This window comes from Ochlerotatus camptorhynchus, unplaced genomic scaffold, assembly GCF_037179485.1.
Source record: "Ochlerotatus camptorhynchus isolate MF236.1 unplaced genomic scaffold, CSIRO-AGI_Acam_v1.1 ptg000265l, whole genome shotgun sequence".
Classification (NCBI taxonomy): Eukaryota; Metazoa; Arthropoda; class Insecta; order Diptera; family Culicidae; genus Ochlerotatus; species Ochlerotatus camptorhynchus.
Genome location: NW_027040755.1, coordinates 1,252,473 through 1,267,238, shown reverse-complemented (window position 1 = coordinate 1,267,238; position 14,766 = coordinate 1,252,473). Strand labels below are relative to the sequence as shown.

The 14,766-nt window shown below is 44.3% G+C and overlaps 4 protein-coding genes across 4 annotated transcripts in view; 2 read left to right on the top strand and 2 right to left on the bottom strand.

The window, feature by feature from the left end:
- Nucleotides 1-14,766, top strand: part of aay (phosphoserine phosphatase) — a 169,273-nt gene that overhangs the window by 20,984 nt on the left and 133,523 nt on the right. Inside the window, exons 3-6 of the mRNA XM_065226967.1 lie at nucleotides 2,966-3,340; nucleotides 3,402-3,682; nucleotides 3,749-3,913; nucleotides 4,269-4,350. Of these exons, the coding sequence (XP_065083039.1) occupies nucleotides 2,966-3,340; nucleotides 3,402-3,682; nucleotides 3,749-3,913; nucleotides 4,269-4,350 (903 nt within the window). The remainder of the gene's footprint in view (nucleotides 1-2,965; nucleotides 3,341-3,401; nucleotides 3,683-3,748; nucleotides 3,914-4,268; nucleotides 4,351-14,766) is intronic.
- Usp5 (ubiquitin specific protease 5) lies at nucleotides 6,886-9,791 on the bottom strand. The gene is made up of 2 exons (XM_065226912.1): nucleotides 7,341-9,791; nucleotides 6,886-7,281 (listed from the first exon to the last, which is right to left on the bottom strand). Exons 1-2 carry the CDS (start codon nucleotides 9,607-9,609, stop codon nucleotides 7,109-7,111), a joined length of 2,442 nt encoding a protein of 813 aa, XP_065082984.1. The 5' UTR covers nucleotides 9,610-9,791; the 3' UTR covers nucleotides 6,886-7,108.
- LOC135705284 (U11/U12 small nuclear ribonucleoprotein 35 kDa protein-like) lies at nucleotides 10,308-10,975 on the top strand. Its single transcript, XM_065226911.1, has one exon. It carries the CDS (start codon nucleotides 10,326-10,328, stop codon nucleotides 10,950-10,952), a length of 627 nt encoding a protein of 208 aa, XP_065082983.1. The 5' UTR covers nucleotides 10,308-10,325; the 3' UTR covers nucleotides 10,953-10,975.
- Nucleotides 10,973-13,955, bottom strand: LOC135705283 (ATP-binding cassette sub-family F member 1). Its single transcript, XM_065226910.1, has 2 exons — nucleotides 11,785-13,955; nucleotides 10,973-11,713 (listed from the first exon to the last, which is right to left on the bottom strand). Exons 1-2 carry the CDS (start codon nucleotides 13,859-13,861, stop codon nucleotides 11,040-11,042), a joined length of 2,751 nt encoding a protein of 916 aa, XP_065082982.1. The 5' UTR covers nucleotides 13,862-13,955; the 3' UTR covers nucleotides 10,973-11,039.

Here is a 14,766-nt window from a genome sequence, read left to right as displayed (position 1 = left end):
AATTGCTCAATGTACCGCCGGAACGCCGCAGTGGGGCAGAAGTCTGCCGTACGGATTTTTCTAAAGTGCTTTTTGAATAGGCCGTATATGTAAAAACTGTAAACAAATTGACATTTTAAGGCTAACAGACACTAATTTGCTTACTCTTCCTGAAGGTAAAATTTGGGCCCGCTACATCATTTCTGTTTCATTTCTTCATCGAAAACCTATTTGTCGTAGGTGCCAACTGATCAAAACATAGCTGTATGTTACATACGACTTCTATGGGGGGGGTGTCAAATGACGTATGTAACAAATTTGACAGAAGCGTAAAAATATACATTCCTAATAAAAGTGCAAATTTTGAAAATCTTCAATGTAAAACGGTTGTGCACACTTAGATTTTTTGCCGAGATGGGCACCACCGAGCAGCTCGGCAATCTATTTTGCTGGATCTCAGTGAAAAATTAGCCGAGTTTCAGTTAACAAACGGGAATTTTGCCGAGATCTCGGCTAACAAACATAAATTTGGCTAAAATCTTAGTAAAAATAATGCCGAGCCTGCTCGGTGGTGCCAATCTCGGCAAAAAAAAAAATCTAAGTGTGTGGGTGGTCTATAAAATGATAATTACGCTTTCCGTGAGATATTACTCATTCTAATACATTTTTAAACCACTAAGATGCGCATGGTCGAAAACATTTGTCCTTGTTGTTCCATCGTACTACAAACATATGTTTATATTGAAAAATGTACAAACATATTTATCATATACCTACTTCAACAAATTGCGATGTTTGAAATCAACTGAAATTGCAGGTTATTTTCGCTTTACTTTCCAACCTCAATTGAATCTTGAATTGAACAAAATTTTCAAAATGGTAGAACTCATCATTTCCATAAACTTTGCTGAAGACACACATTTTCTAGTGTGTTATTATCATTCAGATATGAAGCATTATTTATGGAAGTCACCTTTAAATCGATATTTCGGCTTTAATTTTTCCAAGGCATACTATGTTCAGTCGAATTTTTTATTGAACAAAAACACACAACTTTCTAGACGCTATATAGTCATCTATAAAAGATACATCAGCTAAACTCCTCAAAACATGATGTTTTACATAAGTCAAATCTCAAAATAGGGCAAACATTTTCAAAAACTAATCACATCAAATCTGATTTAAATGTTACTTAAACAATATAAATCCATCCGCAAATTTCTAGCTTATAAGTGTTTGAAGCCTTACATGATTTCACGGCGCTGCTTCGATGAAATGATACGCCATACCTTCGACAAAGACGTAGTCCTACATCAAAAAGTTGATTACCTTTATTTTAGATTTAGAGTTTAAAATTAGCACTAACTTGGAACGTCATTTCATCAAATATATGAACTGAAAACAAATACTTGGAATACATTGTCAAGTATTGGAACCCAAAGACTATTTCATATATTGATCCTGAAATAAAGTTTCCGAAAATGGAAAGTTTACGGTTGAAAAATCAATCGATAAACTGGGCTTGTAAAATTACGGATAGCTCTTGTATGTTTGTAGCGAGGTTAACGTTGTACATCGATATGATAACAATGTTACAATGTGCTTCTGTAACAATGTAATCTCCTTCTGTCGATTGTTGTTCATTGTAAACACATTTTTTTTCTTCTAACAATAATAATCGAGTCGAAAAAGGTTTCGTAAAACTATCAGTTGAGTAGTTAATATGTTGAGAATAAGAACTGTAAATTCTGTTTTGATTTAACTGAGTGAAATATGTTAAGTTCAGAATTCCTTTCCACTCTTCTTTAATACTGCTTTTTATTTTGGCTAAACCCAACATAAAACCTCCCTTAGTTAGTAAAGGCGCAACTACAAAGCAAGATCATGCTGGAGGCGGCTGGGTTCGATTCCCGGTTCCGGTCTAGGATTTTTTTTCGGATTGGAAAATTTCTCGACGCCATGGGCAATAGAGTATGATTGTACTTACCACACAATTATACTAATCCAACAAAAGTACATGCTTCGAAAGCTCTCAATTAATAACTGTGGAAGTGCATTTAGAACATTAAGTTTGAGAGCACACAATAAGCTAATATGCTATAAGCAATGAGCTTGAAATGCGATCAAGAAGAAACGCCAAAAGAATAAAAAACAAGAATTTGTTTATTCTACAAGTTCAATCGTCTTTAGAAAACTATACGGAGCCGAGTAACTTAAAATTAAGTTAGCGATTTCTTCTTCCTGATGTATTCTGACCAGTGAAAAAAATGGAATAACTAGTTGGAGAAAGCGGGTCTGATAAGCGGGTGATAGTGTTGATAGTGATTCTTGGTCCGGTCGAGGAAATCTTCCGGTTTGAAAATTTTCTCGACTTTCCTGGGCATAGAGAGTACATCATTGTATAATTAAGCTCGCAACACAATATACAAATTCATGCATTGCACAATGAGTAATAACTGACCTAGAACCGCACTTATTTCGTGCCGCTGGTTTCAGGAGTAGAGTGATACCTATTCGTGTAAAAAAAAGACTGGGGAATCCAATGCCACTGGACTACCGAAATTAAAAGTTGTTCGGCTTTATTTGCGACTGCTGGTGATCTACTGCCTTAAAATGCACTGAGTGATATTATAGAAAGCCAAGGAAATCAGCTACAAATAATATAACATTGTGAAGACCATTGAATTGGTACATTTTGCCCCATTTCCCCCCGGAACTCGTTATCTGAACTGAATTGACAATACATTTCACTACTGCCGCTGGATTTCAGATATAAAACACATAATTTCTTATGTGAAAAAGTCAGAGTAATCGACTGGAGTATGAGCACTTCCACAGTTAGTGAGCTTAAACCATTATTGTATGAGAATCTTGTACATTATTCACTTTTTAATAAAAAAAAATTAAAGTCCTCACTCAAGTGCACTAAACTGCAAATCTATTATGAATTAATTAGATCTCACTTTCAACCCATCTTTCTGAACAGCGCACTATTCGGCAGCCTGGTGGCCATTTCCGCCGCCGAAAGCTCACATCATACGGTGGCCAGTGTGGTCACGGCTTCCGGCGCGATCGGTGGAGCCAACAGTCACGTAGAGATAACTCCCCGGAGGAACAGTCTCCCGGCGGCGCCAATTTTCAAATCCATCAGTAACGGTAAGCACACGTCACACGCCAACAGTAGCAGAATGACCAACGATCGGAGCACAACGGCCGAACTGGCCAAGCGGACACAGGAAGCGCGCGAGATGCTCAAGAAGGCACAGATCGTGTGCTTCGACGTGGACTCGACGATCATCACCGAGGAAGGTATCGACGAGTTGGCGCAATTCTGCGGCAAAGGAGCCGAAGTTGCTGCATTGTAAGTGCATATGCGGTACTGTTTGCAGGAAGAAATTAAGCTGATTGGTATGCATTCACAGAACCAAAGAAGCCATGGGCGGCAGTATGACCTTCCAGGAGGCCCTGAAGCGACGCCTGGACATTATCAAACCATCGCAAAGGCAGATTCGCGAGTTCCTCAAGACCCATCCGAGCACGGTTTCCGCCGGCGTACGGGAACTGATTGACCAGCTGAGACAGAACAGTGCCGAGATCTATTTGGTCAGTGGCGGATTTGACTGTCTGATCGAACCGGTGGCGGATGCGCTGGAGGTACCGCTGTGCAATCTCTTTGCCAACAAGTTGTATTTTCACTTTAGCGGTAGGTTTTTGCCATAGTTTCTGGGTTGTTTGAATTGGACGAACATTGGTTTTTGCGATATTTCAGGAAGCTACGCTGGTTTTGACACCAGTCAGGTCACTTCCAAATCCGGAGGCAAGGGCGAGGCAATCAATATCATCAAAGATCGATTCAACAGCAACAAAGTGGTGGCAATGATCGGCGACGGCATGACCGATTTGGAAGCTAGTCCACCTGCAGATTTCTTCATTGGTAGGTGTATTCGTCTTTCCAACTAAAAATATTTATTTTTGCTGTAGAGTGCTGCAGCTTTCTGTAAGTTGCTGTAAGAAAATAAGATTTTGCTGTACATAATCTTACATAAAAGCAAGTACGGGAACACACATAATTTTAGCTGCAGCTACGTTTTTCCGGTATAAGCTAGTCTGCAGCTAAAATGATTTGTTAGGTTGTCCAGACTAGAGCCCCAATAACGCTTAATAATTAATATCTGCAAGGAAAATGTCAGCAAGATTACCTACCTTTATAACATGTTAAAACTCCTAAGTCTGAAGTAAGGCATTTTGAATGTACGTTGGGGTGAATTAACTTTGACGTTTTTTTTTAGGATACGGAGGTAATGCAGTGCGAGAAGAGGTTCAAAAGCGAGCAACGTATTACGTAACCAATTTCGCTGATTTACTGTGGTAGACGGCAATACGTGATTTATGCTGTAAATATTATAAGTAAATAAATTGTTTGTGTGATCAATAACGCTGATGAAAGAGATCCTTTTTGATGACCGCTAGGCTTCCCACCTGAAACGTTTCTCCAACAATGATGACATGCTGCGAAGCAAATGAACTGCGTTCGGAGTTCTTGGTTTAGATGATTCAATTCGGCGGTCAACTTTGTTGGTGGGTCAACCACCTAACCAAGACAGAACACTTGACTACAGTTTTCTCTACATGCGAGCGGAAAAGGTGCATTTCATCGAACAACATCCCGAGATAAGTAACTTCGGCAGTCTACTCAACCCTTGTGCCATCCATGATTACAGCACCGACAAACCGACATGAAACTTGAAGATCTTTTGCTCAAAAATCTCTAACGGCCGATTCAAATTTGCAGTGATCCGATCTGTCAAAACCGAGAATTTTTTATCTAGATACAAATTATTTAGTTCAGAATAGATCAGACACGAACCAAATCATAACTTTTTCACGCGTGTTCGTGGCTTTGATAAACGTTTTCCACGAACACGAAGACAGATGTCAATAGTGTGCTTTGAGCAAAAATTTCATGGTAATTTTTATAATCATTCATGTCGGTTTGTCGGTGATTACATTACAAGATGGAACCGGTTTAAGTTTGGGTGATTGCCGATGGAGGAACATGATTGTTTGTGTTTTGGAGGCATTTGGCATTCCACGTGGTGGCATAATAAGGCGTCAAGGCATCGTCAAAGTTTGTTCGTTATTTCGCGAGGCATCCTTCCTTTGACCAAGGTGGCTACATATAGGTGTTCTAATGTGTCAAATTCGTGATTCAGCCATGTTGGATTTTTGTATGGGACAGCGACCGAGTTTGTTTACAATTTGCTCTAAAACCGCATTTTTCCCCCCCCGCGACCTCCTCGCCTATATAGTGACAAAGCTGTATCACCATTTATATACCCACCATGCCTTTGACGACTATTGCGGTATCATCTGCGAAAAGGAAAAACACGCAACACTGGTCTTATATCTTGGCTGCTGGTTGACTGCAGACACGTGATTGGTTAACACTCCGAATACGATGCCTCCGGTAAAATGTGTAACGGCAAACTTGCAATGTTTGCTAAATCATAGCTCAAACATTTATTGACAAACTCCAAATTTACTGACGCAAGTTGAAACTGCATACTTTAAAGATTTATTCGGTAACTATACATTTAAAATCGACCGATGAATTGCCGAGCAATGATTTTTCAAACATTGCCAATTTGCCGTTACACATTTTACCTGAGGCATCGTGTTCGGAGTGTTAATCGCCTGATCCAGTCATCTTTAAGCACGTTGTGGTGCGTCAATTTTGCTCACGCGGGTTTTGCTTCTGGCAAATTAATGTTGTTTCCCTGAAAATGACGGTGTTGGTTTGCACGCATGGTTGGCGGTCGGGCGGGAAGCAATTCGACAGTGAGCATGCATAAAGCTGGGTTTAGATAGGGCAATTCAATTGATCAAGTCAGTTGAATTCAACTGACTTGAACGCGAATTGAACGTGTAAACCATGCCATTCAACTGACTTGATCAACTCACTTGAATTGAAAAAAGTTGAACCAGGCTCAACTTTTCAAGCCAATTGAATTCAACTGAGTTGATCATTTGACTTGCCTAGTCTAAACCCAGCATAAGGGCGTAAACGCGATGATCGATTCTCTTCGTCGTTTTTCTCTTTTGTTAATAATTCGCTAGATTTAACGTTTCTCGGTGCGTTTGTTGTTGCTTTTGATAGCCAATACAACCTGTTACTACTCTACATTGAACAAATTCTAGAAAATTGTTTCGCTTAGCTGTAGCAATGCGAAGAGAAAATCGATGAAGAGAATCGATCATCGCGTATTCGCCCTTATGCATGCTCACTGTCGAATTGATGAAAAATAACTCTCTCTCTCCCAGGAACAGAGGGAAATGGAACAACTTTCCAGTTAGTGTCAAAAACCACAGTGAAGGATACATTTCTTCATACTTACAGGACGCCTTTGCCGAGTGTGGAAATCTGGATATTATTTCTACCAAATTAACTGTCAAAAGTTATGGTTTAGAGATGATGCTCGATTTGCCCTATGTGACCATCTTACTCCACTTTCCCTAATGTTAAGCAATTATTTCGAAAACGAGCAGAAACTAGCTCAATCCTCTCATGTCTTCGGTATGAGGGGTCTTGTATTTTCAACAGGTCAAGAGACCGCTTTTACTCAAGATTAAGCTTTCAAAAGGACCTATGTGTTTTCAAATATACATTTAATAAAGAAAAATGATTAACCAATGTACTCTATTATGTAATTTAACTTACCTGACATTTATTGGACATTCTCCTAGAAGTCTTTGAATCTCAAACTGAAAATAAGAATAATAAAAAGCAGGACATTTCTCACATTTCCATCAAATCCAAAGGTGCTCGAAACCATTTCACTACGCGTGCACAGTTTATTGGAAGCGCTGTGCATCAATCCAGAATAGTAGGTATGTAGTTCAGTTCAAAAAAAGTTCACTTCCAGTTTAATTCGTTTGCCATGTTCATTCAAGAGACAAGTAGATTATAAGTTAGCACTTAAACTAGCTTCCGGAAAATTATTATTGTAATCGTAAGGTTATTTCAGTTCAATCAAAACACTACGCCGCTACTCGGTTGAATTTGAAAAATTGATGATAGTTCACAAGTTAAGAAAGGAGACCAGTAGTACAATTACCTGCCCTGCGAGGATTAGATTCGCTGGTACAGGTAAAGGTAGCCCAGTTCCTTGGGCGGATTCTGCGAAATGGCCACCTTGTTGTCGTTGAAGATCACCCACTGGCCGTCCTTGAGGATGTGGCACACGTAGTGACCGACCTGGGACGAGCTACCCATGTGGGAGATAAATGCCACCAGTTTGTATTCTGCGAAAATAGAGGACGGGAATTAATGGGGTTGAATGTAGACGAAATTATCGACTCACTTCCAGTTCCGTCGCGGTACTGCGAAGCGCTTGAGGCGCTCGGTTCCGCCACTGCTTCAGTCTCATCGCCTCCCATAGCAATACTAGCGAGTTCATCCGTGTGAGAGAAGATCCAATCCACGGCCCGTTCGGTGTTGTTCTGCGTTTCTTTCAGAGCCTTGCTCGCTTGCAGGTCGGTAAATCCCATCCCCATCAGCATTTCCAGTCCCATCGGATCTGGTACGAAGGCCGCGGCGCCGGACGAAGCCTTTCCGGTGTCGGTTCCCGGAGGGATGAACGGTGCAGCAAAATCGGCATCGGCGATGTGTTCCATAATCCACTGGGTAGCCGCTTCGGCACCTGAGTTTTTAGTGAAGAAAATAGCCCGTTTGCATGCCTCCGGTGGGAAGCCCATGACCATCAGTTGTTCCAGCACGACCGGATCCATTGGGGGTGGCGAAGGGGCTTTGCCAACCAGTTCCGGGAGTTCTTCTTCGTTCGGTTGCTTGCCGGTTCCTCGGAGGGTTTCCAAATCGAGAATTTCCGGGATGTCGATGGCCACATCCAGTTTGACCGAGGTCCAATCTTCCCTGAGGGTAAACTTTTTGAGGTGCAGCATCAGAAAGTCCGGCATGGTGGCAAGCTTGGTCGTCTTTTTAGCGGTGGTCTTGGCGTTGATGGCAGTGCTGTAGAATTGTTCCACCGTTTCCGATTGGGCGAACGTGTCCAAACAGGCGCTCAAGGGGATCTTAGGACGGACCAGAGCCTCCGGATCTAAGCGACGGCCTTCCTTCTCGGCAAGAGCCAGATCTTCTTCGTACTTTTTCACCTCGGCAATGTTGGTGGCCAGATTGAGGGGAATTTGCAGCGGAAGACACCACTCGTCTCGACGGTTGTACATCACCTTTCCACTGGAGCAACATTCGACGCGGTCTTCGATGTTGAATTTGAGGGCATCAGCGGGATCCGACTGATTTCGAGAGTGCTTCTGCAGGGTGTTGACTAAATGCAGGAAGAATTCCTGAGCATCCTGTTGATGTTTTGTAGCGAAATCCGGATGACCCTTACCGATCAATGCTTTGAACATAGTAGGAGCAATGCCAGAGGAAGAATCCACCGTGTCCATGCTGTTTTCCGTCAGGACGCTGTACTTTCCACTCCATAGACCCGTACCCAGTTTCGCCATCTGCACATTGAAGTCATTGGCAGGATCAGCAGGGAAGCTATCGAAAATTTCCTTCGCTCCATCCACGAATCGACGGGTGAAATCCGGAATCGTAAACATCACCTGCATTACGCTGTTCAGATAGCAGGAGTTTCCTAGATTTCGCATTCCGGTGAGACCAGGACCTGCAATCGGCTTCAGATTGCTGGCGCTTTCGCAGAGAATTCCCCACTCGCCGATTTTCTGGTTTAGATCTAGTTCCAACTCCACCATGGACTTTTCCGTCTTCTCCAATTGACCCACGTTGATTCCCCAATGGGCCAGGTGCTTTACCAGGTATGGATCCTCAACCATATCATCCTCCTGGTAGCTGTACACATCCCCCTTACCTTCGCCCGTAATCGTTCCTAGTTTCACAGCCAACGGATAGTTCGTTTCCCGGTAGTGATTTAATGCATGGTCATTACCTCCGGTTCCATCGTAGAACTTCCGACCGCAGAGGATAGAACCATCCGTCAAATTTAGCCACAGATTACTGTTCAAATCACAGCGCTCGCATTTCCACCCCGTCGGTGGAATCTTCCTACCGTTACTCAACTGCAGCAGATTCTCCGCATGCTGGGAAACCTGTCGCACTTCCCCGTCCCACGTTCCGGTCAGCTGTTCGCGTTCCCGCTTCACCGATGCCGCCTCCGCCTTCAACAGCGCTTCTACCGAATTCTGCACCAGGAGAGGTAAATCCTGATTCGGATACTCGAAGCTCACTGCTTCCGGCAGCACCACCACCTTGTACTGTTCCTTGTACTCGTATTTCTTCTGTTCCGAGGGAAAACCTCCCTCTACCCCAATCGCCAGTCGGGTAATCTTCTTCTCCGGACCTTCCTGCGATGGCTCGTTGGCAATTTCGATCTTGTCCCGCTTCAGATGTAGGAACACCTTGTTCCCGGTCTTCTCCGCATAGGCCCGAGCGTGTTCCTCTCCAAAGCCGAGAAAACTAGTCAAACTCACGTACAGTCCCGTCGGCGATTCCGGATTGTCGAAGCTGTACACGCACTCCTCCTTGTAGACGTTGTCGATCGCGCAGGGGACCTTGATCTGGCCAAGATGCTTCTGGAGGGCTTCCATAGTTAATCGGGGCGTGCGTATCTGAACAGGTTGGGTTTGGTTGGTTTTTTCTGCAAATCACCTCGAATAACAAGAACAATACACACCACTGTAGAAGGGTTTTTTCACTTTCTTTTAGCGGTTTTTGTTGGATGCAAACGCTCCTTTCTTTGCATGAAAACGATGAGAAAAGAAACTACTGATGCGGTCAGTCGCGCAGTGTTTTTTTCGCGTTGCACAAAAGTGACAGTTGACGTGGATTTTGCTTTGCGCTGATGATTCGCCGGCAGGGGTAGGAAATTCGATGAGTACTAAAATTATACAGTTGTGCCATGGTTGCGCGAACGGAATGTAACCTGAATTAAGTGTGTATTTATAATCTGACATATAGCGGATCACGTTCACGGATTTCATTCGAAGAAAATTAGATTAAACATGTGAAAAGGGCATCAAGCTTTTTGTAAACAAACCTTTTTATGCCCTTTTCTCGTCATGACACCAATGCAAACCATCAACATCACCGGGTAGGGAAAACTTTTCCCTTGCAGATGATGTTGTTGGTTTGCATAGGCAACCCTCGGTTGGCGATAAAAGGTCGTACGAAGGTTTGTTTATTAATACCTTGATGCCCTTTTCACATGTGGCTCTTGATTTTTTTTAATCAGCACATATGTAAACAAAAACATTCTCGCTCGGTATTTTTTTTTTGGTTTTGTGAATAATTCCGGTGAAATTCAATGTCGTCGGAGGAGGAGCATTCCTATCGGTCACCGTCGTCGAAATCGTGGAGCCGCTACGCTAGGGACGTGTATGATCCGGTGCGGGTGGGTTCAATCGATGGAAAAGAAGATTTTCCGCATGATCGCGCTCTGGTCCGGGCCATGAATTGCAGCTACAAACCGAACCACAAAGTTGCCGGTGAGCCGCTGCATACGATTTTCGTTGGCCGCCTGGCACATTCGGTTGGCGAGAATCGGCTTCGGGAGTTATTCGAACGTTTTGGAACGATTGTGAGCTGTCGATTGGTGCGGGATATCGTTACGGGGTTGTCCCGGGGGTACGGATTTGTGGAGTACAATGACCGGAAGAGTGCGTTGAAGGCCATAGACGAAATGCATGGAAAGACGATCGAAGGCAAGGAGCTTCTTGTGGATGAAGAGTGGGAACGAAGATTGGAGGGGTGGAAGCCTCGTCGGCTGGGAGGCGGATTTGGAGGACGGAAGAAGAGTCAACAGCTGCGGTTCGGGTGCAAGGATCGACCGTGGAAGAAGCCGGTAAGTGAACACAAGTATTCTAGCAGGAGTGAATTTCACCGGGCAACCAAACACCAGAGGGAGGTGCTAAACTCAATTAGGATTACCTAAGTTGGAGCGTTTTATTGAATAATTAATTATACAAAAAATAGATAGATAAGGGGTAATGAACGAGTATAACAATAGCTGATGTTTTGCTTACTGCAGCACGGCGGCATTGGCCGATATGCTGGGGTTGTTGATGACCTCTCCCAGGCTGTCCAGAACTTCTTTTCGATAGTCGTCAAAGCCTCCGTCCACCTCGTTGATGGTTTGATCCTCAATTACGTACAGGGAACATTCGGTCTCTCGGATGAGCCGTTCGTCGTGGGAAACGATGATGACTCCTCCCTTGTACTCGTTGATTGCTTCCGCCAGGGCGTCGATCGATTCGATATCCAAGTTGTTGGTAGGTTCATCAAGAATGAGCACGTCCGGTGCGTTTAGGCACAGTTCTGCCAACGCGACACGAGCCTTTTGGCCACCGGAAAGATCCTTCATCTTGATCGTGTGGGCATGACTGGCTAAACCGAAAGTTCCAAGAGCTTTGCGTGACTTTTCGTACGGCAGATTAAATAATCGTTGCAAATATTCAACAGGGCTTTCCTCCGCGGTCAGATGTTCACCGGAATGCTGATCGAAACGACCGATCCGAAGGCGATGGTTACTCCTGACTTCGCCGGTACACGGTTCCAGGTCGCTCACCAGAAGCTTGAGGAAGGTGGATTTTCCCACTCCGTTGGGACCCACGATGGCGATACGACTGTTCATGTCGATGCCGAAATCCGCTTCGATGAACAGTGGTTTCTGACCAGGGAAGTTGAAGTTAACATCTGAAAGAGTGAAATTGGAGAGATGATTGAAAATCTAATAAGAGCAATAATGGGCAATTCGCGATACTCACTGTGCAATCCCAGAATCGGTGGCTGCAGCGGTGGTGGATCCGGGAAACTAAACTTGACAATGTAGTCCTTAGGTTTCGATAGCAGCTCCACCGGCCCATCATCATCCTCCGTTTTCTGAACCTTTGTCTTGCCCTTCTCCTGCTTGCGGGTCAGATTCTCCTTTTGCTTCTTTTCGGCTGCCTTTTTCGATTGTCCGTGAGCCTTAAGGTCTTTGATGCGCTTCTCCTGCTTCTCGTATTCCTTAATCATTTCCCTGCGCTTCTGCACGTGCATCTTCTTGAACATGGAATAGTTACCCTTGTAGTAGTAAAGCTTCCTGTTATCTAGATGAATGATTTCGTTGCACACATTGTCCAGGAAACTCTGGTCGTGGGATACGATCAGCAGGGTCTTCTTCCACGTTTGCAGGTAATTGTCCAACCAAATGACGGCGTTCAGATCCAGATGGTTAGTAGGTTCATCGAGCATCAGCAGGGTCGGTTCAATGAAGAGAGCTCTGGCGAGGGAAACACGCATTCGCCAACCTCCAGAGAAGGCCTTGGTGGCACGATTCTGCATGGAACGGGAGAAACCCAAACCGGCCAGAATACGACGTGCTCGTGGTTCCGCTGAATCCGCTCCAATTGCCTTCAGTTCGTTGTACACTTCCTGAAGCTGATCTTGCAATTCGATCTTACCAGACTCCACCGCATCCTCGAGTTCTTTGCATTCCTTCAGAAGGGTCATTCTCTTGACGTCCGCCTTCAGAACCGTATCGACAGCGGAAGTATCATCTGCGACGACTTCCTGTTCACAAAGAAGCACATCAATGCTCGGAGGAATCGCAAACACACGGTTAGCAATGTGACGAAGCAGGGTAGTTTTACCATGACCGTTGGGGCCTACCAAACCGTAACGGCGTCCATGGGCAATAAGCAAGTTTGCATTCACAAAGAGGTCATTTCCCTTGGCTGAGATGGTGAAATTCTCAATCTTAATGTCGACGGCATGATCCAAGTGCTTACTTTGGTTGCCACTCTTCTGCGCTTGGGACATTGTAAAGTTGCTATCCAAATCGGAATGACCCTGACCTCCTTTGCGAGTCATGGCCTCCATCTGCTTCTGAAACTCTTCCTGCTGCTTCAGTTTCTTTTTCTCCTTATGCGTGAGTTTCTTCTCTTTGCCAATGGCCATTCCTTCAACCATATCGGTCAGTTCTTCTGCTGCATCTTCCTTCTTTTCGTCTTGGGGTGTAGGTTCCGGCACTGGTTCAGGTTCAACTACAGGCTCTGGAACCTTCTCCTTCTTGACATCCTTCTTCGATTCCTTCTTAACGGGCACGGGTTCTGGCTCAGGTTCTTCAACCTTCACTGGTTTAGGTTCTACAACCTTTACTGGTTCAGGTTCTTCAACCTTCGCTGGTTCAGGTTCCTTAACTTTCAGTGGTTCCGGTTCACTTTCCTTCGCACCCTTCTTGGCTCCTTTTCCACTTTTCAACGGAACGGGCACCGGTTCTTCCTCGCTCTCTTCTTCACTTTCCTCATCCTCCTCCTCCGAAGAAACCTTCTTAACCACCTTCGCAGCCTTACCCTTCTTCTTACCCGCTTTGTTGTTCACCATCTTAACTTCCTCCTCTTCTTCGTCCTCGTCCGAGCTCGCATCCAGCTTGATCTCCTTCTCTTCCCGATCGGACCAATCGTCATCCTTCTTACCCTTCTTCCCCTTGGCAGCTTGCTTCTTTTTCTGAGCTGGTTTCGCAATCTTCACCTCATCGTCCTCCTCCCCATCACTGCCGGTACCCTTTCCTAGCTTCAGCTGTTCCTTTCCACTATCATCGTCGTCACCGCTCCAATCGTCATTCTTTCCTTTGCCTTTCTTACCCTTTGCACCTTTCTTGGCAGGAGTTGGAGCGGCTGCAACCGCAGCCTTTTTGCCCTTGGCTGGAACATCCTCGTCGGAATCCACGTTGACAGCTTTCGTTTTGCCCTTCTTGCCTGACGACTTTGGTGGATCGGCTACCACCTTCTGCTGCTGCTGTTCGGGTTCGTCATCGTCCCAATCCTGGTTCTTTTTACTGCCCTTCTTTTTGGGTGGCATCTTGACAAATTTAGACGATTATTAACACAAAAATACTGGCAGGCAAAAGCACTTTTCTTGCCAACTTTTTCGATTATTTCGTGCACAATGTGGTGCAATGCACACGCAGCAGCAACAGCACGAGTAAAGAGAAACGAGGAGAATGCAGAAAATTCACGAAAATGACGAGAAAGCGGTGGATGGAACACTGACAGCGAGAAATGTCATCGTTCGGTTTCAGTGGGGGATAGGAATATTTGATGTACTAAAATCTTGATGAAATGAGAGTAACTCAGTAACTGAGTTGAATTCGAGTCAAAAGTGTAAAAAGTGGGGTTACTCTGAAGGGTTTCTACCATGCCTGGAAGATGACCGGTAAGAGCCCGTTTATATATTATGTAACGCAAGAAAGTAATAACCCCACCCCCTCGTCACACCCTTTTCCTATACCTAATACATGGCGCTCAACGCCAATTAAAAAGCAAAGTTCAGTGCCAACATTTCAAAGGGGCGTAATTGCATTTGTAAACAATGGCTTTAGCCATAGATTTCTCGCAAATAAAAGCTCACTCATGAAAAATAATAACACCACCAGGTAGAGGAATGTTTCCCAGCTAGCATCGTTTCGTGTGGTATTCCCTGAAGTCTACAAATTTTTCCTGGAGTTCAGAGATGTGCTCTAAAATCCATAGAATTTCTGTACATTTAGAGGAAGCATCTCTAAGCGAGATGTTAAGTATGAAGCAAAAGCTTCATGGCGTCCGCCTTGCGGATCAGACACCATGCCTTCAACTTGGTCTAGAATCGTATTGATCCGGGCGTCGATGATATCTGTTTTTCTTTTCTTCGACTACCTTTGGACCCTACTTTCAACCGTTTCGTTGGCCGCTTGGGTTTCCCAGTTTTCCTCAATAAAAGTTTATTCT

What these genes read in the sequence shown, in the direction of transcription:
- Usp5 (XM_065226912.1), bottom strand. Translation starts at nt 9,609, where the DNA reads ATGGAAGCCCTCCAGAAGCATCTTGGCCAGATCAAGGTCCCCTGCGCG. An exon ending in GTACCGCGACGGAACTGGAA is followed by an intron (nt 7,282 to 7,340) that starts GTGAGTCGATAA and finishes CTATTTTCGCAG; the next exon opens with AATACAAACTGGTGGCATTT.
- LOC135705284 (XM_065226911.1), top strand. Translation starts at nt 10,326, where the DNA reads ATGTCGTCGGAGGAGGAGCATTCCTATCGGTCACCGTCGTCGAAATCG.
- LOC135705283 (XM_065226910.1), bottom strand. Translation starts at nt 13,861, where the DNA reads ATGCCACCCAAAAAGAAGGGCAGTAAAAAGAACCAGGATTGGGACGAT. An exon ending in ACCGATTCTGGGATTGCACA is followed by an intron (nt 11,714 to 11,784) that starts GTGAGTATCGCG and finishes TCACTCTTTCAG; the next exon opens with ATGTTAACTTCAACTTCCCT.